Genomic DNA, 23,106 nt, shown 5'->3' with positions numbered 1-23,106 from the left:
CCCTCAGCACACCCTCCTGAATTGGTCATATCCCTGAAAATAACAGTCTCTTCGCTTTGCTGCTCAGGTGACCATTTGAGCAAATATAGGATTCAACTCAAAGGTCTTATTTATCCAGGGCGGAAGTGATTATAGTATTTAGCGGTTCTGGTGACAATATTTTTTTTTAAATAAAGACCACAGACTGAATCAAAGAGGTCCCTTATGATAGCTCATTAAATCTGCTGCACTGGCCTAGAGCGAGCTCTCTTTGTTTGGTGGGCTGGGTTTTGGCCTGGGCAGAGTGTGCACTGAGCCAGGTGACTGGGGCTCAGTAGGGCTGCTTTCCTTATCAGATGGGAAAACAGGGGAGCCAAATTGCCTGAAAGCTGCTCCTGACAGACTCCACTTTGAGTTCATGCAGTCTGGTTTGGTAACACCAGGAAAGGCTACTAATTAGGCTCAATTGGGAAGACACAGGACAGATACACATACACACACACGCGCGCATGCGCACACACACACACACACACACACACACACACACACACACACATAGGTTTGCAGATCAAGATTGTTATGCTCAGTAATCATTTAGGTGTGTGCCTGGTCAGTGTATCTCAATCAATACTAACGGTGAGTGAGAAGGCATTGTTAGTCTGTGTTCGGCATCAGTGAGACAGTGTGCAGGGCCTGTGTGCAAAGCCTGGTTGCTAGTTAGTGCATTGAGTCCATCAATCACTGTCAGTCCATTAATCTCGGGGGGGGGGGGGGGGGGGGGGGGGGATTGCCAGGGCAATTCACCTATGCCACTCTCATCAGGACCATCACACAAAACAGGTGACTGTACCTCGTAATGGTGACTTCATGGCGGCCTCCACCATTCCCACCAGCAGCTGCAAGCTCTTGGGGTCCTGGGCCAGGCCTGAGGCGAAGGCGGCCAGCGCGTCGGCATGCCGCCCCAGGTACTGAAGGGCAACACCCTGTCGGAAGTAAGCCTGCAGAGAGGGGAAAGAGAGGGACACCTGGGTCAGTTCTCCATGCCATCTTTGAGTCTGAGCCACCTCAGGAGTCAAGCACAAAAATATGTATGCAACTGTTAGACATAGAGGCTGATACTGTCATTATTAGCATCGGCTGCAATTCTCATAACACGGCACTGTTTCACAATATAAGACCCATAAAAATATTAGACCATGAAATCACAATCATAAAACCAATTACATCCGTGGAACCTTGAGAATTTAAAGTGCTGGACCAGAAAAAAAATGAAGTTGACACTTTGAAGCTTAAAACTAGGTCCTACTTGTCAATGACTTCCTTCCCACTGACAAAGGTTACAGTGTTAGTGAAGGGGTTTATCAAAACAGTGGTGCAGGCAGCACATTAGAGCAAACAAATCCAGCCAGATCTGATAGAAAAGTATACTCGATGTTAGAAACATAAAATAAACAACTTAAATTCAACATGAGAAAAAAAAAACACAATGCTCAAAAAATAAGAACCAGGAGGAAACCCCCGCTGGTCAATCTTGATCTGCCTTTCTCTGTTCTTTTGGTAAACTCCTGAGATGGAGGCATTCAAAATATTTATCCTGGCTTTCCTTTGCTGTGCGTTTGTCCTCCCCCACAATCCCTGGCCTGCTTCAAACCAAATCCCTGAACATAACATGGCCCACCAGGCTCAAACAGTAGAACAGGAGGATGTTTCCTGTTACTTCTGGGGATATAAACCACAGTCTCCCACAACCACAAAGTGTACAGTTGCACCCCAGCTTTCAAAACACTCTTTCCCACTAATGTTGCTGCAGGTGGGCCACCTGAAAGACAACATTAATCTGACCACCAGTCAAGGTGCAGTGCATTTCCTGGGACTTTGCACAAGTGGCCTGCAAGTGGCATGCGACTAATTTGTAATTACCACCCAAAAACAGCTTTTCATTACATCTTCCCAGCATCTTGCCCTTGGTGGCAGCAGCAGAAGAGAGAAGGGATTAGAGAAAATGAGACATGACACTAAATTTATGAAGACCAGTAATTAATTTCACTTCTGTATGGGCACCCGTTGATTACAGAGACATCTTTTTTTACTCCCACCCCCTGACAAAACTTCCCTTCAAACAACTGAGGACGGAGATTAGATTCAATGCATTAACCTTTGCTCTAACTGTGTTATTATGGAATGGTGCGGGCCACTGTGCAGGTTCGATATTAATTGCATCTCACGCATGCACAGCTCTGAGTTCAGGCTGGAACTGAGAGAAACCAGGAATGTTCCGCCCCGGGGAACAACAGACATTTAAAAGCACTTCTGTCTTTGATTAGATTTACTGTATGACTGCTTTCAGGGAGATTTCTTTAATACTCCTCTGAGCAGGAGAGAATGGGAAAAAAGACAAGGGGGGGAAAAAAAAGCAGTCTTGCTTCAAACAAAAATTGACGTCTCCTTTGTTTTTTGTCCTGACCTACATGGAGGTATTTAAATGACTGTGCCCTTTCCAGAAGGGCATTAAAATACTGCAAACACACACGTGTGCATAAATGCATAAATCTAATAGTGCTGGTGAAATGTGACAGAATCAATGCAATCTTCTGTCTTGAGAGAATGAGATTTTCTATGTTTTCATTTATCTTTCACCAAAGTCTCTCACGCACACAGACACACCCACAGACAGATAGACACATACAGAAACGCACACTCATACACACAGATACAGACAGACAGACAGACAGACACACAGACACACACACACACACACACACACACACACACACACACACACACACAATGCACACACATATTCACACAGACACAAACACAAAAGCAGAGAACGAGACTGAAAAGCCTCATACTCTTTGCTCAGGAATACAAATGATTTCACTGGCTACTAAGCCTCCCCAACAAGCTCTGCATTGAAATAGGTTTTGAATAGTGTTCCCAGACTCCATTGTCCCGAGAAGTGATGGGCTGACATATTAGCTGATGTCTAACTGTAGGGATTTCAAACTCCATGGGAGCATTTGTAGCCTCACATGTATACCTCTCCCAAGAAGAACTGCCACCGTCACTGTCCCACTGCCCCTCAGTAAAGAATGACCCCATGAACCAGAGATCCACATGTGTCAGCAGCCCACAGGTCTTCCCCCAGACAGGAAGGAGGGGTAAAGGAGTCACCCTGCATGGCAGTTTGAACTCCATGAGTGGTTACAGAATGTCACACAATGATAAACAGAGGTGCTGATGGGAGCTGAATTCCAGAGTCCAGGTAAAAGTAAACCACAACCTCTGACTATGGACTTTACCTCCCACTAAAACCTCAACATTAGCATATAGAACTCCCTCTATCAGCAGGCATATACAGGTATGTGGCTACCGTGTGCTGTTACAGTAGGTCTCAATCTGCATAGTAGGCCTCCGTGTGACTGCCTTTATTTGCCTGCTCTTTGTCATAGAGTTCAAATTAAGTTTGTTTTCAAAGCTCGACATGCAAACCCCTTTTTTTGCTCATGCAAAGGAAAAATCCATTTGACATTCTGTTACATGCCAAATAACTTATAAACAGCCTGTGCTGTTGACAGCTATGGTTGCCACATTACCGCAATTTGGTTAAGAACTGATGTTTCATGTGTTTGCCTGTGGCCAGAAAACCACAGTAATCTATCACATATTTATAAGAATCCAAAGATCTGCATTGTTATCTCATTGCCAAGGAGGAGTTATGGCATGTGAAAAGTCTCTGGGTCCAGCTAGAGATTATCACCAATCACCCAATCACAGCAGGGGAAAATCCATGCCCGCCAAGAGGCAAATGCACCCTAACTTGAGAGGGGATTTAAAAGGCACCTTTGGTCTGTCACATTTGTTATAGACACAGTCAGATCCTTGTATTTCACAATACTGAAGAAATATTTAGAAGGCAATCTTGCTGACTGAGGTTAGAAATGTCCTCTCAAAGCACAATATGATTTAGAAACACTTTTCAAATCTGAATGTCTGTCTGTCTGTCTGTAAGGGACTGAAATAATGACCATGAACAAATTCTTTCTTTAATAGATGTGCCATTGAGTCTAACAGTTTAACACAGTGGTCTGAGTATTGCAAATGCAGAACACATCAAATAAGACTGTAAAGTTCAGCTGTAAAATAGCAAGAAAAGAGCATGACAGTGTGAGGGGAATCTAGGAAAGACGTCTGCTAAAGAAGCGGGAAGAAATAATGTCAGCCTCTGACACGATACACTGCATAAATGATCAACATTATATTTTAACTTGTGGGCACAAGTTTCATTCTCTACCAGTAAAGTCGAAGAGGGAAGTAACTAGTGCACCAGCCCCTCCATGAGGCTGCTTACTTTGCAGATCTTTACACTGAATGAATCAGACCAGCATGCCTTCTGCTTTTCCATTCTACAGATTTTAATATCTTTATTATATCAAATATTCTAACGCTCCATTATACAATGTCCAACACCACACTTTATTCCACTGCAAACAAAACTCTAAATCAGGTTTTGGACCATGGCACATTTGTCCTGTAAAATGCATTTGTTGAACATTTCTTTTGGGTTATACTTTATATTACATGACATTATTGCCATTTAGTAGGTGCCCTTATCCAGAGCGACTTACATAGGTTACAATTTTTATATGTTATCCATTTCTACAGTTGGATATTTACTGAGGCAATTCTGTGTTAAGTGCCCTGTCCAAAGGTACCCCAGCAGTGCACCAGCGGGGAAATCGAATCAGCAACCTTTCAGTTACAAGCCCAGTTCTTTAGCACTATGCTACACTGCTGCCTGCACTTTCACCCTTTACATGTCTGTCACCACTCAAGAAGTTTACTTTCACGAAAAAGGGTTATAATAATAAATAACAGGGTGTGCGGTTCCTTTCCCGCTGTAGTAGGTGTTGGGAGGAGAGTTGCAGTAATTCTGCTAAGCAGCATGGTAGAGCACGTGGATGCCCTGGAGCTGAAACAGGGAGAGCATTAACCGCTACAAGAAGCTTCAATTTACACTTAACAGGATCCTCCTCACAACTCAGCAGCAGCCACTTAGAGCCAACGCCCGACCAATTAGCTAACGTACCCTTGCCCGGCGGAGCACCGATTGAGGATGAGAGAGAGACGCTGAGGGTAGCAAAGCTACATCCCAACTACTCCTGTGCACAATATAGAGGAGCGAGACGCTTAATTGTCCCCTCAAGAAAGACAAGAAAGTACTCTGCAGCGGGCCAGCAGACTGGTAAACAAACTGACATACTTGAAAAAACAGGAAAAGCGCCTTTGCAAAAACCAAAAAGAGCGACCAAATCCTGTGAGCTGTTAGGATGAAACGCATGCAGGTTTTTTTTTTTTTTTGAGCTGAGTGACCGTGATGGCGCTGTGAAATTAAAAGGGAGCCAGACGATCAAATTCTTTTTTGTGTTCTTTTCCTTCAGACTGGCGACGTGCTGATACGGCAGAGGGAGCGAGATCGACTGTGCGCGGCTGTTGTTTCACCCGGAGGTGAGTTTTGTGTGTGAGAGAAGGAGAGAGCAGTGCTGTGATAAAAGCTTTTCTTGTTTCTCCAGCTGGTTAATATTTCATGACTGCTTGTTTGAAGTAGTTTTAAAAATTCATTTTTTTCTGAAGAGGAAGAAGATATACGAAGATGATATATGATCCTTGAAACAGACAGACATTCTTCTACACACCATGCCACACAGACACACACAATGACAGCACACACAGACACTTTTAGGGGGCTGGCTCTTTGCTCAAAGTCTCAAAGGGCTGGAGGGGAAGTTTACAGGATTATGCGGCAGGGGCGGACAGACGCCACACATATGCAAGGGCCAACTGTTAGGCCCGACGTATCAGCAGCTTTAGCTCCTAATGCTGCCTGGCACCTGTCTGCGCCTTCTTCCTCTGGGACGTCAGGCAGACAGCGCACTCAGACGCCCTGACACCCCCTTACCCTCACCCCTCCACCCCCACACCCCCAGCCCTACGCCCCCCTCCTATTCAAACCCAACCTCTGACCCAGTCTGCCACTCAACAGCTCTCATTAGCACCCTCACAAATGCTGTCAGGTCCCACACATTCACACCCAGTGTGTGCCTCCTTGGCTGTTAAGAGCGGCGCTCAAACACGAATCCCCCATGTGCACATGCACGCTCCTCTACATCCCACTACTCTGGAACACATTCATACTTGTGCAGTCTCAACCACTTTCTTGATCTATTTCAAAAGAGCTCTTAGACACGCATTTGCATTCATATGTGAATGCACGCTCACACACGCACGCACACATTTTATTTGAACCATACAGGTTACAGGAAGTAATTCAAGTATAGGGCATCTAGATGCTGGCACTGTGTATTACTCAGTGTTTGTTAGCAAGTAAATGATACATAATTAAGGATCTGCCATGCAAGTCTGTGTTTAGGTATACGTATAGCACACACTAACAGATACGCACACACACACGGCCTGAAATTGAAATTTTGTGTCAGAGCTTTCCATTGTGTATAATATTGAGGTCAAACGAGCATGATTATAATAATGCCAGTAATAATAATAACGACACTAAAATCAGCGGTAACAATAATAGCTGCATCAACAATAATACCATCACATTTGGTATTCCCTCCAGTGCTGTCAGACGCAGGCTGCTGCCAGCATTTGCCGATTGCAGAGTGGCACTCTGTGCCAGTGTGGGTTCTGCAAGCGGGTCCCCTGCTGACAGTATAATGGAGCCCGAATCAGACATTCGCAAGCTGACAGCAGGTACAGTCCACCCCCCCTCACACACCACCACAACCCCCCAGCCCACCCGCTTCGCAGGCTGCCTAGCAACGCCTGCCTGGTAACGTCCCCCCCCCCCCCCCCCCAGCTCACCTGCTGGGGACAAGGTTTAGATTGAGCTGGTGGGGGGTAGTGGGGCTCATAGCCCCCTTGTCTCCTCACAGATGACACTGTCATCTGCCTAAAGATGAGGACATAAATTAATATTAACCACTTCAGACGAACAAGGGGACTGCTGGCCCTCTTTCTCTTTCTCCTGCTTTTAATTGTGACACTGGTTTAATGCTGGTTTTCAGTGTAACCTAAAAATGTCATCCACAGACAAGGGCATGAGACGTGAGGTTCAGAGATTCTTTTAGATCTTGGTGCACCACCTCAAGGTGACACTACAGCTACAGCGTTCACAAGATGTCAGGTGCCTTTCCCTGGATATTACTTTGATAGGGGATGGTGAGATAACTCCTGGCGATGAAAAACGATCAGGGTAAATACCAAAGGCAGCCAGTTTGTTCTGATCTGATTCACAGTGAGCAAAAAAAAGACACGTAATGTTTCATATCTTTCTAAAATTGAGAGAGTGGAGCCACAGTCTTCTCCCAAAACATTCTGTCCCCTGAACAGTGACAAAAGGCCCTGGGGGTTAGCATGCACTCAGCCGGGCCAGCTATACATGAGCACAATCCCATCTGAAGTCCTCCCAATGTCATAACATCACAAAATCCACTGCGAACACTGTGAAAAAGCTTGGGTAAGTGAACAGCAACACTGCCAATGTAACTTCAGAGTCATAACCAGAAGGATATTCTCATTTAAGCTTCTACATTGTTAAAAAGACCATTTATTATGGGTTGAATGCACTGTCTTCTGTTAATGTAGGTACATGCCACACCCCTATATACTCAATATCAGACAATATGCTGCATGAATGCATTTACACTCTTGATAAAAAAATGTTTTGTCTCCACCACATAAAAGTGAACATTCCTGACTTGGAATATAGCTAAAAGAGGCTAAACTCCCTTCTTTGAGTTACACACTTCTTTGTGTGAACACACTACCCGTTCCTACCAACACTATCTATTACCCAGAGGGCTGTGCTGTGATAGTGTCATGCTCTGCTTCCCCTAGTCCTGCTAATCTCACAGTGTCCACTCTTGCATTTCAGCAGCCAGGTGTTCGGTCACATGTGCTGGTTGCCTGTGACTAAGAAAAAACAGCAGACAGCTCATCTACAATGAGGCTGTCCCTTATCATTCCTTCAACAGAGACCAGACAAAGTAATCTCATTAAGGGGAATCAAAGGTTTTATCTAATTGTCCTTACCATGGTCATTTAACACACATATATTTAATTGGTCCTTTAAACTGATTTTAAGTTCTCTGGAAAAATTTCCCCAAAGAAAATGTTTGGTTGGGCATACTATGTACTTGGCAAGTATATGGACCTTATTAGGCAAATGGTATATCCAACTGGGAACTTTCCGAGGTTTATTTTTCAATAGATCAACTCTGGGTTTCATTTAACCTATCCACAGGTTGCAGGGGGAATGTTCTGCTTATGTAATTTCCTTTCTCCTCACTGACAACATACCAGCACTCCCTAGACTCAGTCAGCACCTAGACCCCTCTAACACTGAGGTGAAGCTAGCTCCCATAGTAGGCAAAGCTACTACTAGCCAAGATTTATAGTAATGCAGCTGTAGAGTAATTATGCACTTTGCTCTTACATGACTGTGTGAAAACGCATGCCAAAACCTGTGCATTCTGTGAGCATGTGCTGTAAGAGAATACTGGTCTACAGCGATGGCTCCTGGCTGTGATGATGCAGTTATACAGTCACTGTCTCTCTTTCTTTCAGAGTGGACCTTAGCAACTCTCTTCAGGAGTGACTTAGCATGAGCCCCTCTTTCCCCCCAGGACTTAGCCCTACCTTTCCTTGAGGTCAAAGCAAAACCATTGACTAAGTGACCCAGCATGTCTACTGGGGGATTACACCAAGCCCTAGAGGGGACAGGATGTTGCTTTGAATGGACCACTGGGAAGCACAAATTACACGGCTGCCTGTCTATTACTTCCACAATGACAGTCGTCGGCCGTATGCAGCCAGCTCCCCCCCTGTCCCTGCCCCCCCCCCCCCTTCTCCACCCAAAAAGCAAGGATGTTCTCCGTGTTCTCATCTGTCAAAGCAGAAATCAGCAACCAGCCTAGAGAGCAGCAGGGTCTTGCAATTTCTGTTCCATCAAAACCTTTAATTAGCTCATTAGATTGGTTTCGTTAAAGCAGAGCCAATTAAAATGATCTGAATGTGCGATGCTTTACTCCATGAAGTGAAGACCTTCAACATCTGGGGTTCTGCATGCAAAGGCCAAACTATTAGCTTCTCCATTCCATTTGCACACATGATCAAGACAATGGACCCGCTGTGTCAAGTGCAAATGGAATTCTGTCAAGTCTCCATGTATTTAAAAATCATTCTGAATCACTCTTGCATTGCGGCAGGCAATCGATCGGCGGCGCATATCAAAGTACAGGGAAGAGTATGAGTTTGAAATGGAAAAGGTCATACTTAGAGCCGTAATCAATGCACTGCCTTCTGTATTCGTCCCATCATGCATTATCCGTTAAAAAAAGGTCCCTCTGAACAATTAAAGGAGACAAAGCTTCTTTCAGTTGAAAAGGTTGACCCTCGCAACTGGGGAAGTGTCACAACTGATGTATCGAGCAAGACAGTGCAGTAGAACAAAGGTAGAAAAATGAGGAACTAATGTCACTCCAGTCGCCCTTGCCGCTAGTGTACCAGAAACCAATGAGCACAAGTAAGAGCGGCACTCAGCAACCATGTGAGCCTTCGATTATCCACTGACACTTGATCGCAAACCAAGACAATAGTACCTGCTTCCGAAACCATTTCAACCGCCATAAAAGGGGTGTTGTTTTGTTTGACTAGAGCCACTAGTATGTGAAGGGAACAAAGAATTCACCTTCAAACTGCTTAGGCGCTGCAGTTCTGAGGGTCGCTTGCTGGGTTTAACGTGGGCTGAGCCACAGGGATCTGCTTTCAATTAACGCATGCATTAATTACTGAAATCAATTCCAGATGGCAACTGACAGAGAGCATTTAATGCAGGTGATGGAAAGGGGTCCCATTCTTGTCTTTTGGGAATGAAGCGTAATGCTTTTGGTTTCTGTTCAGAGCAAAAGGGAAGGATGTGGGAGGATTTCTTGCCAGGGGGATACAAGGTGTGATGCATCTCAGACATGTGCGGAAGTGGCTGGAGAATGACTCAGCAGTCCCACGCCTGCATTGAGGCAGCAGTGGATGGCCACTCTGCATACCCACTTAGAGAACCCCAGCGCAGTGGGGCAGTAATTAACTGCTACTGCTTATGCTTCAGTTTCTCCTTCCCTTCAAATGCTTCCAAAGAACCTAAGTTGTTTAAACCAGAATTCCAACCAGGCACTGGAAGTGGTGAGCCTGTGTGATTCATGCCCCAGGAAGGTATGTTAGTGAGGAGCAAAGTGCCACCCTGAATCAGAGCATCTTTGACAGGAAACAGAGAGAATTGTGGGTGAAGGAACCTCTGCAGTCATATGATTCATCCAGGAAACTGTAGCCACGACACAGTCGTTCCCCTCATTGCTCGAGAACAGACAGCACTGAAAAGAACATTCTTGCTCTAACCATCAGAATCTCACTATTTACAGCGGTGTTTGTCAACCACGCCGCACAGGCATACGGGCCAACCAACAAGTTGCAAAAGACAAAAATGGTGCCTGGCATTGGGGCAAAAAAAAAACAACTGTATCTGGGATGCACATGCAGCCCATCTTGGTTAAAGGTAAATGGTCTCCTGCACAGATGAAGTGAAAGCCTAAATGGGAACAGTCCTCTTTACTTGACAGAGTGGATGGGCAGAGATGGATTCACATATGAAGAAACAGTGGTTGAAAAAGCAATAGTCTCACTGGAGAGGAGCATGTCTTTGAGTTACATATGTGTTTGAACACATATGTGTACGAACACACTATGCCCGTTCCTACCAACACTATCTATTACCCAGAGGGCTGTGCTGTGATAGTGTCATGCTCTGCTTCCCCTAGTCCTGCTAATCTCACAGTGTCCACTCTTGCATTTCAGCAGCCAAGTGTTCGGTCACATGTGCTGGTTGCCTGTGACTATGAAAAAACAGCAGACAGCTCATCTACAATGAGGCTGTCCCTTATCATTCCTTCAACAGAGACCAGACAAAGTAATCTCATTAAGGGGAATCAAAGGTTTTATCTAATTGTCCTTACCATGGTCATTTAACACACATATATTTAATTGGTCCTTTAAACTGATTTTAAGTTCTCTGGAAATGGTGGTCAAGTACCTGAAAGTTTTCCCCAAGGGAAATGTTTGGTTAGGCATACTATGCAATTGGCAAGTACATGGACTTTATCAGGCAAATGGTATATCTAACTAGGAACTTCCTGAGGTTTATTTTTTAATAGATCAACTCTGGGTTTCCTTTAACCTATCCACAGGTTGCAGGGGAATGTTCTGCTTACATCATTTCCTTTCTCTTCACTGACTAGAACTAGATTCAATCAGCACCTGGACCCCTCCAACACTGAAGTGAAGCTAGCTCCCATAGTAGGCAAAGCTAGCCACGAGGAAGATTTATAGCAATGCAGCTTTAGAGTAATTAAAGAAGGAGAAGGAGTATGTCACTGATTGATCTGTATTACAAATTCTTTCACAGATGAGCAGAGAACTGTGGTCCCATTTAACTTCTTTCAGCGCACCACAAAATATCAGCCAGTAAAGTTAATGTGCTAATTCTCCCATTACTTTTATATTGAGGAAGAATCTCATCAGGCACTGTGGCGCTCAGAAGCTTAGAACTTCAATCTTCATTTGTGCAGCTTTAATTAGCTTTGATAGTGGGCTCAACCATGGCGAAAAATGGCCCCCTCTTTATAAACATCCACTTTCAAAGAAGGCACACTCACAAGATTGAGCGCCCCATCTTTAATCATCTTTTAAGAGGCAGTGACTGGGCTCCCAGGCCAACTATAAAAACAGCAGGAAATTAATCCTCCCATTTGAGAAACAAGAAGGCCATGCAGCTGACACAGTGACTCAGATTTCCACCTCCACAGAGCCACAATACCTGCTCACCGCTACACTGTCTCAGCTGCTAATAGGAGGAGAAAGATCAGATGATGCCAACAATCTCATGTCGTGTCACGGCCCTCTGGTGCTTACGGCCACAGTGTCCAGTGGTATTCCAGCCAGGAGGATTATAAACTTCCAGGTGTGCAACTGGTTACAAGAACACATAAGTTAGAAAACTGCAGGCATGGTAAATCACTCTATATAAAGTGTGATTACTCTGCATTTTCCTTCATGTTTTCCCTTGAATGTTTCATGATGTTGTTCAAAAGCTTATGGTAATTTCTTGGTATGTATGATCTGCAAGCATCCATCAAACTTTCCTTGTCTACCTCCGTCTCAGTTTAAAAGTGCTGGAAACACAATGGGTGGCATCAATGCCAATCTGAAAAATTTAACAAGAATCATTAGGGACATATGACCAGGGAAAAGCCTTATGTTTAGCCGTGGGAGTTTCAGCATCAAACAGAAGTCAGCTGGATTTCCTGGGGAGTCTGGCTTTTCAAGTGCCGCCCTGACTTCAAAGTTGCATTCATTCATCAACATCCCAACTGTGTTATGCTGAAAAACTTCACCGTACCCCACCCGCTTTTGATTCTAGTGGTAGACAATCGTATATGATTCAGCACCTGTGAGTCAAGTCAACCACATGTCCAAAAGAGGAAAGAGGGATTTGAGAAGAGGGCAGCAAGGAGAGGGAAACAGAGACGAGAAAGAGAGATAGATTGTGTGATCTTTCCTCTCCTGTAATGTCTTCCACGGCAGTGTTTGGCTGTGCCGCAATGCTGCAGCCAAGTTCCTGGAATGCACATGCAGAGATCTCTTCAGTGATTACCAGATAAATGCATTTTAATTCACAACACATGCAGAGGTCTATTTATAGAGCCACTAATTCCACATTGGCCAAGCTGCAATATGAATTCCATGCAACACCACTTTAACTGTGTGACGAGTTTCACACTGACCTGTTCCAGGAGTCATATACATATATATTATATGTATATACATACACACATACGGATACAATTTTCTAGAGACCTGACCTGAGAATGCTGAAATATTTTTCATTATCCTAGAAAAAGTCCTTGACCAACCTCAGACTAAACACATGCAGTATGCAAAATCAGGCCAAACAGTTTGCAGCTCTTGCAGGGCACTACCATTCATGGTCAGTGGATTGCCACAGCCTAAATCTTAGGAAAGTACAGGTAATAATGAAAGTCCTTGTGCCAATCAAAATATAACAAGACACTATCTTCATGGCTACTTATAGTATTATCCTATCAATAATTCACTGTTGAGTTCCACTGACATTGACACATAGTTACCTAAACAGGTGAATTTATGTTCTACCAAAAACAGACTGCGTCAACATAATAGTCATGTTTCTTAGCTAACAATAATCGACACATTTCAATTCAATCAACTGTCAAACTGTCCTTGAAGCCTGAGAGCAAATGAGGAGATTCTCCACTGATGTGCATGCACTGAAATCATTACAAGGCAGTCATTCAACCTCCTGAAGGTCTTAAGGACATTTCATCAATGTTTTCACATTACGACTGTTCTAATTCACACCATGAGCATACAGTAAGCAGTGCACTCCTTTCAATTAAAACCATAGGGTGTGCATTCAGCTATGACCCGAGCACGAAATTACTTCTGAATTCCAAATTATTGCTCATCTTTTAGCACATGGCAGAACTAACACATTTCGCTGTTAACAATGAATTTTAGATTCAGTGGAGTCTAGCACTGTTTAGTTTACCAAGGAAACAGCAAGGTCTCTGCCAGCCTCTGAACAAGACATGGCCTTGGCAGCGCTGAGGAGGGAGCATATAAACTTCGCACTGTTTGTCTTCTGAGGCAGATACTTTGCAATCTTCGGATGGATTAGTTTATAATTGTTGCTTCCTAATCATTTTAGTCAGATTTCTCTAGACCTATGAGGGAGGCAGAAAGGTGGACAGGTTTTCCGCCCACCTGCAGGGAGATTAAGGCATTAGAAGTGGAAAAAAAGGGGAAAACAATCTTGATTGAAACTCCAGTTTCCAACTGTTCCTATCATGAAAGCAATCCACCACACAACACAACTAATCTCCGTAAAAATTAATCTGAGTTGCCGCAGAAAGTTAACCAAACATCATTAATCTGTCTGTAGTTCCTTTTTTTCGAAGAAGGCAAATGAATACATCCCAGTGCCAGCTGGTGGCCACCTGTCTCTGGGTGACAGAGCCAGTCTAGTCTGTGGCCTGCACCCACACACTGAAAGCTGCATATCATGTCTCCATGTATGTGTGCAGTATATATGCACCCCCCCCTCTCTCTCTCTCATTATTTAGTGTAACACATATAAATAATCTCAGAATTTTTAATTAAAACATGGATTACATTTTGGGGTATCTTACAATGTAAACTCTGTTTTAAATGTCTTTCAAATCCATGCTCTGCTTACCACACATGTGCTTTATTGGTCTTTTAAATTTTTTAATCCACACCCAGCTCAACATACTGCATACTAATATCAACCTGCACTTTTCACCAGGCTAGCATAATCACCTCACATACCAGCAAAGGTGGCAAAAAGGTTGTAATGTAACAGAAGTAGAACTGTAGAAGAGATGTGTGTATATAGGTAGATATACACATAGAAAGAGACAGAAAGATGTGCATATGGTAACAGAGACACAGTCAAACAGATAGCTTGATATACACAGTGGGTTCAGATCTGGGAAAGTGCTCAAAGCACACAGTGCCAAATCCATTTATAGATTTCATTTACACACATAGCAAGCAAGCTGTTCTTCCCACTTCCATCAAAGGAAACTAGCCCACTCAGCCTTCCTGCACTGCTCCTTGCAGCAATCGCTCATTTTATGGGTCTGTCTCCTGTGGAGAGCAACACCCCAAATGAGGTAGCCACTCCCTTCTAATGCAGGGATGGGCCTGAGGCTGATGGGGGCAGTTCCCTATTCCCTACCCTGGTGATGGGGCCAACTGATCAGCAGGGCATTTAAAACTGTAATGTGGTGTACTGGTAAGGACCAGGGCCCATAAGCCAAAGGTTGCTGGTTCGATTCCATGGTACATCACCGCCATTGTACCCTTGGGAAAAGTACTTAACCCGAATTGAGTCAGTAAGTATCCAGCAGAAGTTGTAAAAGTCGTAAGCTATGCAAGTTTCTCTGGATAAGAGCATCTGCTAATCAAATGTAATGTAATGTCTCCACCAGACAGGTGTAGGTTGATGTTTGTACACACCCTACCTGCCTAAGAGTTCAGAGACTCTTTAATAATGATATTTAAAATCATGTATGGAAATGCGTCCAAACACAAACTAGCTCTGAACAAATGTGGAAACCATATGTAGAATGGATCACATTTAATGTTAGACAGCCAACTAGCAAAGAGTAGTATGTGCTATGTGAAGTCTACTTCACAGTGCTGTCGGTGGGGTACAAAGTAAATATTAGAGAAGTAAAGATTACAGAATGTAAATTTTTCAGGAAAAGAAGAAAAAAGATAAAGTGCTCTTTATAATGTAAGGAGGAAGCAAAGGATCAGGGACCACACCAACCATTACTATTTACCTTCAATCCAATGCCATAATAAATCCAAATTACTTTTATTTTCCCCATGAGCACTTGCAAAGTCAGAGACAAATTAGTGCTAGGCGCGTTGCCATCTGCCTGACAATGGGAGATGGGAAAACTGGAGTTGAAAATTGACAAAGAAAGAGTTCAAATCTAAAAGCAAAAAATCTCATTCCGTACAAGAAGTTTGGCCGTCACTCATGGCAACGGCCAGCTTGCCAACAGGGAGGAAATTGATCTGGACTGGTACAATTCAGTTTGAGTTATTAAAACTAATTAATCGCAGCGGCGCAGGCTAATGATTCTGTGATCGCCGTAGGGCGTCGCTTCATGCCGCTGTGCTTGCGTGATCAAGGGGACGGAAGGCAACAATTTATTTACACAAGTGTCCAACATTGTCAGATGGATCAGGGGACCACCCCTGTCCACTGAAACCCATCCAGACATTGACTCACCACTCTGAGCTGGTGCTACAGACTGAGACTGGCACTGGAGAGCACCTCCCTTCTCCCGTCTCTTTCCCAATAATGCTACTCCCCTCTTTCTTTCACTCTCACTCACTCACTCTCTTTCTAAAGCTACATCACTGCTGATGTCCGCAATCTCCCTCCCTGACTGAAAAAGTCAAATAAACAGCCTCCAATGAAGCTGTTCACCTCAGTGCTGCTCATGTAGACCGTCTTGTTTCTACATGCGCAATTTATCCAGTTATAAATTTCCATATGATTTAAAAGAAAGGTGTGTGTGGACCAGCAAAGAGACTGCACTTTCCCTGCACAGAGGAAGGCAATGGTCCTTGAACCATAAAGGACGACAGTGGAGTAGGGCGTGTCCACTCCACCAATAAGCAATGCTCCCTTCGGTCCCGTGATGAATGGAGTAGAAACCAAAACCCTCACACGTCAGACTCACTCACGCACACACAATAGTTCCCCGCCGAGATACGGGGCCATGATGAAATGGCCAGCGAGAGGAGCATGGCATCTAATGGCAAGCAGCTGATTTTTTAATCAGGAGAAAGAGCACAAGAGCTCCCTCCTCCCTTCTTCTCCCAGTTTCCCTCCTCCTCCTCCGCATCACATGGCGCGGCCCTCATACTGACCTCACGAGCTGCTCTGCCCATGAAACCCACATTAATGCCACTGAATCCCTTTCTCATTAAGCGCTGCAGCGGGACGGTCGGACTGGAGGGCTCTCCCACCACCCGCGCCAGAGCGGGCCCGTGCCGCAGGAGCTGTGCGTGGGTGGGCTGACCTTCCTCTCGCCACGGAGGTCACAATGTGCGGTGTCACCTTGCTCCAGGAGGACACATTAGAGAGCGACACCGGTGATCCTGCAAAGGGGAGGGGAATAAAGGGGAGCGCTGCGCGGAAAAAAAGGCAGATCGGCACATAATTGGGCTGTAAGGTGGATGAATAGAAGAAGAACAGCAGCTTATTAGAGCCACTTGGGCAGTGTGGAGGAGGGGGCAGTCTAGCTGAAGGTTAGTCCCACTGCTAGTACCTGGGTGGTGTTGGGACTTGGGGGAGGGACTTGGAAACCATCCCAGGGTGGGGCTAGTGGCCAGGCAAAATGTTTGGGCCAGCAAAGAGCAGCAAGGCTATGTGATGGTCCGTGAAAAGGTAGCACAGAGACTCAGGCACATCACCCATCAGGAGTATCACAAGCACAACCCCTGGCTGCCAGTGGCATGGCAGTGATGTATGGGGCCATTTACAGGGTGTTCCACTGCCTTCCACCAGGGGCAAGCCAATCCCCACCTGGCAATGGACCGTCCTCCTGCCACACACACATAATGAACAATCCATGAAATCAGCCACCCATGAACAGACCACAATGATCTACCTTTAAATGCATCACACAGTCCTTCAACACTACATTCATTGCACTAAACCTTCCAGCAGTTTATACCACAAGCATACAATCTAGAGGACAGTCTCACTCTGTGATGGTGGTAGAGTGTGGCCTTTCTTGCCGATCCCATTTTTATTAACCCTGGCCTTTCAGGTGTACTGAGCACCCCATAGATGGAGGTGCTGCTGGAAGCAATGGCAGACTGGGCAAAATTGTGTATGCATGTGGGTGTGTGCGTGTGTGTGTCTGTGTAGGGTGTGGTGGGGGTGATCTGGCTTTGCAGTAGGCTTTGCGGGGGTGGACAGCTCGAAATGAAAAAAAATGGTCTGTTGCAAATCACAGGGACGGTCAGAGAGAGAAGACGACGTGGTCAGAAAGCGTGCGAACATGCAGCGAGGCACTGGCTCGAGCACGGCGCCTGGCGCAGTACAGCTCCCGACGTTTCAGGGCCTTGACAGTAATGAAACCGGAGGCGGCACGCCATCTCAGCCGTCGCGCATGCTGTGCGGCGAGCCAAATCCGGCCCTGGCAGTAATTATTACTCCAAGCAAGGCGACGCTCGGCGGTCCTTCCGCTAATTGAAATCCACAGCGACACGTCTTGGAGTGACCAGATTCTCCTCCTCCTCCGCTCGTTTGAGACGCCTGATAATTTACAAGCTGTGGCGGAGGGCTCAGACGGCTGACAATAGCAGGTGGTGACAGGTCCATCTTCGTCGGAGAGCTCAGGCACTCCAACTGCCGCAATGCGGGGCAGATACCGTAATGTGCCCACCGATAATTTTGTGGAGCCTTCAGGTGAGGGCCGCGCTGATGACAGACTGGCTGGGCCACTTAAAAGGGTCTGCCGGATGAATTAAGATCATCGATGCCCCTGATGTGTCGACCCGGCTGACAGAACCAACCCCATCACCACTACTCACAGCAATGCAAGCAGAACCCCAGAGAAGACCTTTGCATAACTTACAGCCCTCTGTTAAATTGAACAGATCATTATTAACCTTCTCCCCTTGTGGGGGGCTCAGCACATAACCACAAAATGGGTAAAAAGGGGGGGGGGCTGTGGTCATATATCAGTCTATTCTGTGTACTATATTCACTGTGACGGAGTAGCTCTGGTGGCTTTGTGTGTTATTCTTGCAGTCGTCCGGCAGGTTGCTGCTCTCTTCTATGGAAGTCAGTGTTCCCTTCATTTTTATCTCCCTGCCCTCAGGCCTGCCCAAGGCTACCAGACAGTCACAAGAGATACAAAAGACCATGTGGCTGTGTGTGTGTATGTGTGTGTGTGTGTGTGTGTGTATCCCCTGGGTTCTTCCCATTCCCCTGAGGAGGTCTGTCCTCCATCATGGTCTTGAAAGTGAACAGCCGCCTGCAGGGCACCACTGAATATAATGACCCAGGAGAGGGACCCAAACACTGACATACACCACAGCCAGAGAAAAAAAATTCCACTCATCTGATGCAGTTCCCACCTCATCGGTTGCTTCTCATCAGATAGCAGCACAATGGCTCGCTCTCCTTGATGATCACACCATCAGGTACTTTCCTCTAATCCATGTAGATAACCCCCCCCCCACCACCACCACCACCACCACCACCCAGCCCACCCAGATTTTCTCAGGTCTCATGACTCCAAGGGCACGGCAAACCATTGGCACGACAGTTGTGGAAGCCTTCCCTTTTTTCCCCTTCTCTTGTCAGCTCGTTAATTAAAACTAAAGATGAAACCTCCATTTTCTCACAGGATTCCTGTCAGCTCCTGCTGTGAAACAACATGCAGGGAGAAAAAAAAAATCCATAAAACCATAAAACCCAAGCAGGAAGGGGTCCGAGGTAAACCCAGCCACTGAGCCATCTTATTAAACCCAGACAGGAGAATTTGCGGTAATTAAAGGAGAACCTTGCCAGAACCTTTTGGACTTTCAAAAGAAATCCGATGTGCTGTTCCAAATGTCACACGTCTTAGTTGGGCAATTAACGGAGCCTCCGCTGTGGCTTTTAAAACTGGCCTCCTCAACGGAAAATATAAATAAATTTTAAAAATCGAAATGCATACTGGGGAGGTCTTGTCAAAACATGGGAAACTGTAAAGAGAGCTTTTCTTGCACGAACACTTATTAGACACAAATAAGGGACTGAGGTTCTCGCAACACAGTTTGTTACTTCCTCTACCCCTGCATTCAGTCAAAAGATGTCCATAATCTGAATGATTGCAAGTTTTATTTCTTTAACACAAACACATTTTTCCCTTAATCCTCCTTAATCTTGGTGGCTGTTGAGAAAAAAACATTATAGTTATGGTTAGGATCTCAGCACTGCAGGTTTGTGAAAAATGCCTGTCTTAAAAAACTGTAGATATGACCAACAGGCAGGGGTCTCTAACAGAGACAACCTACATTAGACAAATATTACGTTATACAAATATTACTCTGTAGATAGTGAAAATGATAGACACACAGCAAATGGCGTTGTGTGTGTGTGTGTGTGTGTGTGTGTGAGAGAGTGTGTGTGAGAGAGAGAGAGAGAAAACAAGAATGCAGAAACACAAGAAATACAATACACAGAACATAATATAAAATGTATGTGCACAGGAAGTGCCTTCTCCTCTAACAAGGAGACATTGAAACAATGTACAGAAAACAGTCACCAGATGGAAAATATCATCTGGTTCAACTGTGCCTATGCACTACTGTGCAAACTAAGCTGTCCCCAGTGTCACATACCAGGACTGTTGTTTTTCATTTATTCAACTTTATTTAACTGATTGTTGTGTGTAATCTCGTTAAGCGAAGGTTAATTGTGCGGAGCAGACTTGAGCTCCACGTCGCGGGGCCCCGTTAAGACAGACAAACGACTGCGAGAACAATGGCTCCATTCATGGGAGCAGCGTGGCGCGGCTCGAGCGGGTGCCAGGGAGGGATGTACGCCGGCGTATGGCGTGAAAAGCCTGCCGTTCCCTCCCTTTGCCGATTTCACACCTTCGAACACGACAGCACACAGTCAAAACCACAAGAGGGGACTTAAGCCCTGGCAATGGGTGCTCGGAGAGTACGTCATGGATGGTGCCGTTATGTGGAAGCTGCAGGTTTGCAGCTGGAGCCATAGCAGCCATGAGAACAGGGCTGAAGGACATCAGAAAATGCAGATGAGTGCATGTCGAATGTAAGGCTTCTCCAGCAATCCTCCTCTCCGGACTGTGGGCAGGGAGGGAGGAAGGGGATTGCTGCTAATGCGGAGACTCCAGAACTATGCTGGGAGATTTGGCAGAGCCAGGTACGCAGAGGGTGCTGGGGCAAGCAGCTACAGGTCGATCGGTGACTCAAGAAGTCCTGGGACAACATGTCTGCGCAGAAAAAAGGTTGGCGGTTGAACTTAACCCAGGAGTAGGGTAGGGCAGACAGCCAGCAACTACAGCCATGCAGCCTGAGAATATAGCAGTTTGAGGGTATCACTATTGTGACTGTGCAGACAAAGCCGACAGTGACAGAGGATGTGCAGATGGGCTATGCAACAAACTGGGAGAGTGAGTCCCTGCAGGGCACACACACCTACACCCACATACAGCACACACCTATAGCCCCTCCACCACATACCCAACAAAGACACAGAATTAGTACTTTAACACAGTGTTCTGTTTGATGGACAAGTCAAATTCATGTTCAAACTGCCACCCTGAATGTATGACCACAGTGGGATACAAAAAACTTCACTCAATCCTGTTTTTATCAAGACTTTGAAAAGACCATTACCATCTAATCTGACTGTTCAACAAATGTGTGAACACTACATGAGGTGTTTCCTATTTTGTCATCATATATCTCTTCATATACCACATAGGCTTCTGTTGGGCCACCCTACTGCACACAGCAAAGAGTCTGCAAATGGTCTGTGTAAAAATGAATGACAATTTCCCCTCACTATATAAAACCAGCTTTGTATCAGCCCAAATGGAAGAGAAATGCAGCCAATTCAGCGCATGCTGGTGAAGAAGTGCCAGGCACTTAGTCTTCTTCCACAGAGGAAATAAGAGGTACGGTTGTTAAGCTAGGGCAAACAAAAGAGCTGAGCACAGGGAAAGAAGACAAATCCCTTTCCCATTTCGGTGGGACGTCTCCCCAACAGCACAGCGGGGCTTAAGGAGAAGCCGTCTGTAAAGAGCACCCGTGATTGAGAGGGAAGAGGAGGGCAGCTGCTCCGTGGGGGACCAGCTCCCTGCCTCCCGGGGAGCGTGTGCGATTTGGACTGAAGGTAGAAGGGTTAAATCACCCGAAGATGGAACCATGAGGCCACTGAACATCTGGGGCCCCGTGTTGCCTTCTCTTCCTGGAGTCAATCCAGACGTTTTCCAATACCTGAACATCGACCTGGACATGCTCACCTGAGAGGTGCAGCTCGCCCGTTAGTAATAGCTTATACTACTACGGAAAGAATTTCTTTTGGGGCCGTTTCAGCTCCTCTAACAGCGTTCTCACATAAATTTGTTGGCTATGAGACATTTTCAGTAGTATTTCCTCTGCAGTTAATATTGCACGCACTTGCGCTGCGGACATGTGGTCCAAATGTCTGGTTGCAATCTCAAGAAGCACACCGCGCTCCGCACTGTTTATTCTGTTTGATTCCCAAACTCGATAGCTTTGAATTTGACTTCTAAACGCCAAAATACCTCGAAATAGATTCGCTCTGACATGAAAGAAGAGAAACCGGGACTTTTCCATCAAAGAGTTCCTCGCTTTACAAAGCAATCACTAATATGACAGCAAGGGAGCGTCTGAAGAGCACAATTAGAGTCACAACCAAGAGAGCCGTGCAAAGCATTAAAGGTAGCGTGGGCCGGGTACAAATGAAGACAAAGGAAGAGGTGATTAGCGCATTCCTCTGGTCTCTGCTGGAGCCTCATCTACAAACCAAGAAGAGCTGTCAACAAGTGAGGGGGGAGGAGGACCTTCCCAGAAGAAGACAAAACTCTAAAATAAAGACCTGTACACAACAGAAACGTGGCTATTTCAGGAACAGCGGGCTCAGTGGAAACTGTGTCGCTGATTAAAACTGACATCCAAAATACATATTGCACTGCATCAGAGACTTGGTGACAATCAGGATGTGCAGCAAGAAGGCATGGCAGCACCCAGACAGAGGAAACCCGGGTCAAGAATCACTTAAAGTTTGCTGGAGAGGGGGCTCTCTTGATAAATCCATACAGTGTTCAAGAAAATGTGTCAAAGCAAAAACTGCCCAGGTTAAGGCAAACTATGAGCCTAGTCTACACCTGCCACAGCAGAGAAGATATCTGTAATGTCAAACAACCATGATCTTTTCATGCACTTCAGTCACACCTCGCAGCATGCTGGGTCAGCTTGGCGATAACTGGCTAGGGAGTCTAGGATGCTGCTAAACACGTCTGTTCTTTAACAGCCTTGGTGATGTCAATGATGGCCTTCCTGCCCCGTGGCCTGCTCCTGCAATTTCACACCATACACGCCATAGGCCAGTCATCCTCCTCTGGTGCAAGAGACTTTCAGCAGCAGTACACTGCTGGTCTATCAGCTCGACTGAGCAGGGTATGGGGATAAAATTCATGCAGTCAGAGGGAGACTGAGTGAGTGAACAAGCGAGTAAGCACACATTGTTGTGTGTCAGTGTGTACAGCTGGGCGGGCAATGATGCGAGTGTGTGTGCAGGACCAGGCCCCATCAAGTTTTGCTGCATGTGCTGCGCTGACCCAGCAAAAGATGTTG

General features: G+C 45.6%; 1 protein-coding gene across 1 annotated transcript in view; it reads right to left on the bottom strand.

Moving 5' to 3' along the window:
- The window catches only part of LOC118776639 (tetratricopeptide repeat protein 28-like), a 150,076-nt gene that overhangs the window by 85,152 nt on the left and 41,818 nt on the right, over positions 1-23,106 (bottom strand). The window contains exon 2 of the mRNA XM_036527113.1: positions 830-977. Within this exon, the coding sequence (XP_036383006.1) occupies positions 830-977 (148 nt within the window). The remainder of the gene's footprint in view (positions 1-829; positions 978-23,106) is intronic.

The sequence above is a fragment of the Megalops cyprinoides genome, chromosome 4 (assembly GCF_013368585.1).
Source record: "Megalops cyprinoides isolate fMegCyp1 chromosome 4, fMegCyp1.pri, whole genome shotgun sequence".
Classification (NCBI taxonomy): Eukaryota; Metazoa; Chordata; class Actinopteri; order Elopiformes; family Megalopidae; genus Megalops; species Megalops cyprinoides.
The sequence above is the reverse complement of the archived record's forward strand: the minus strand, read 5'-3'. Positions and strand labels throughout refer to the sequence as shown.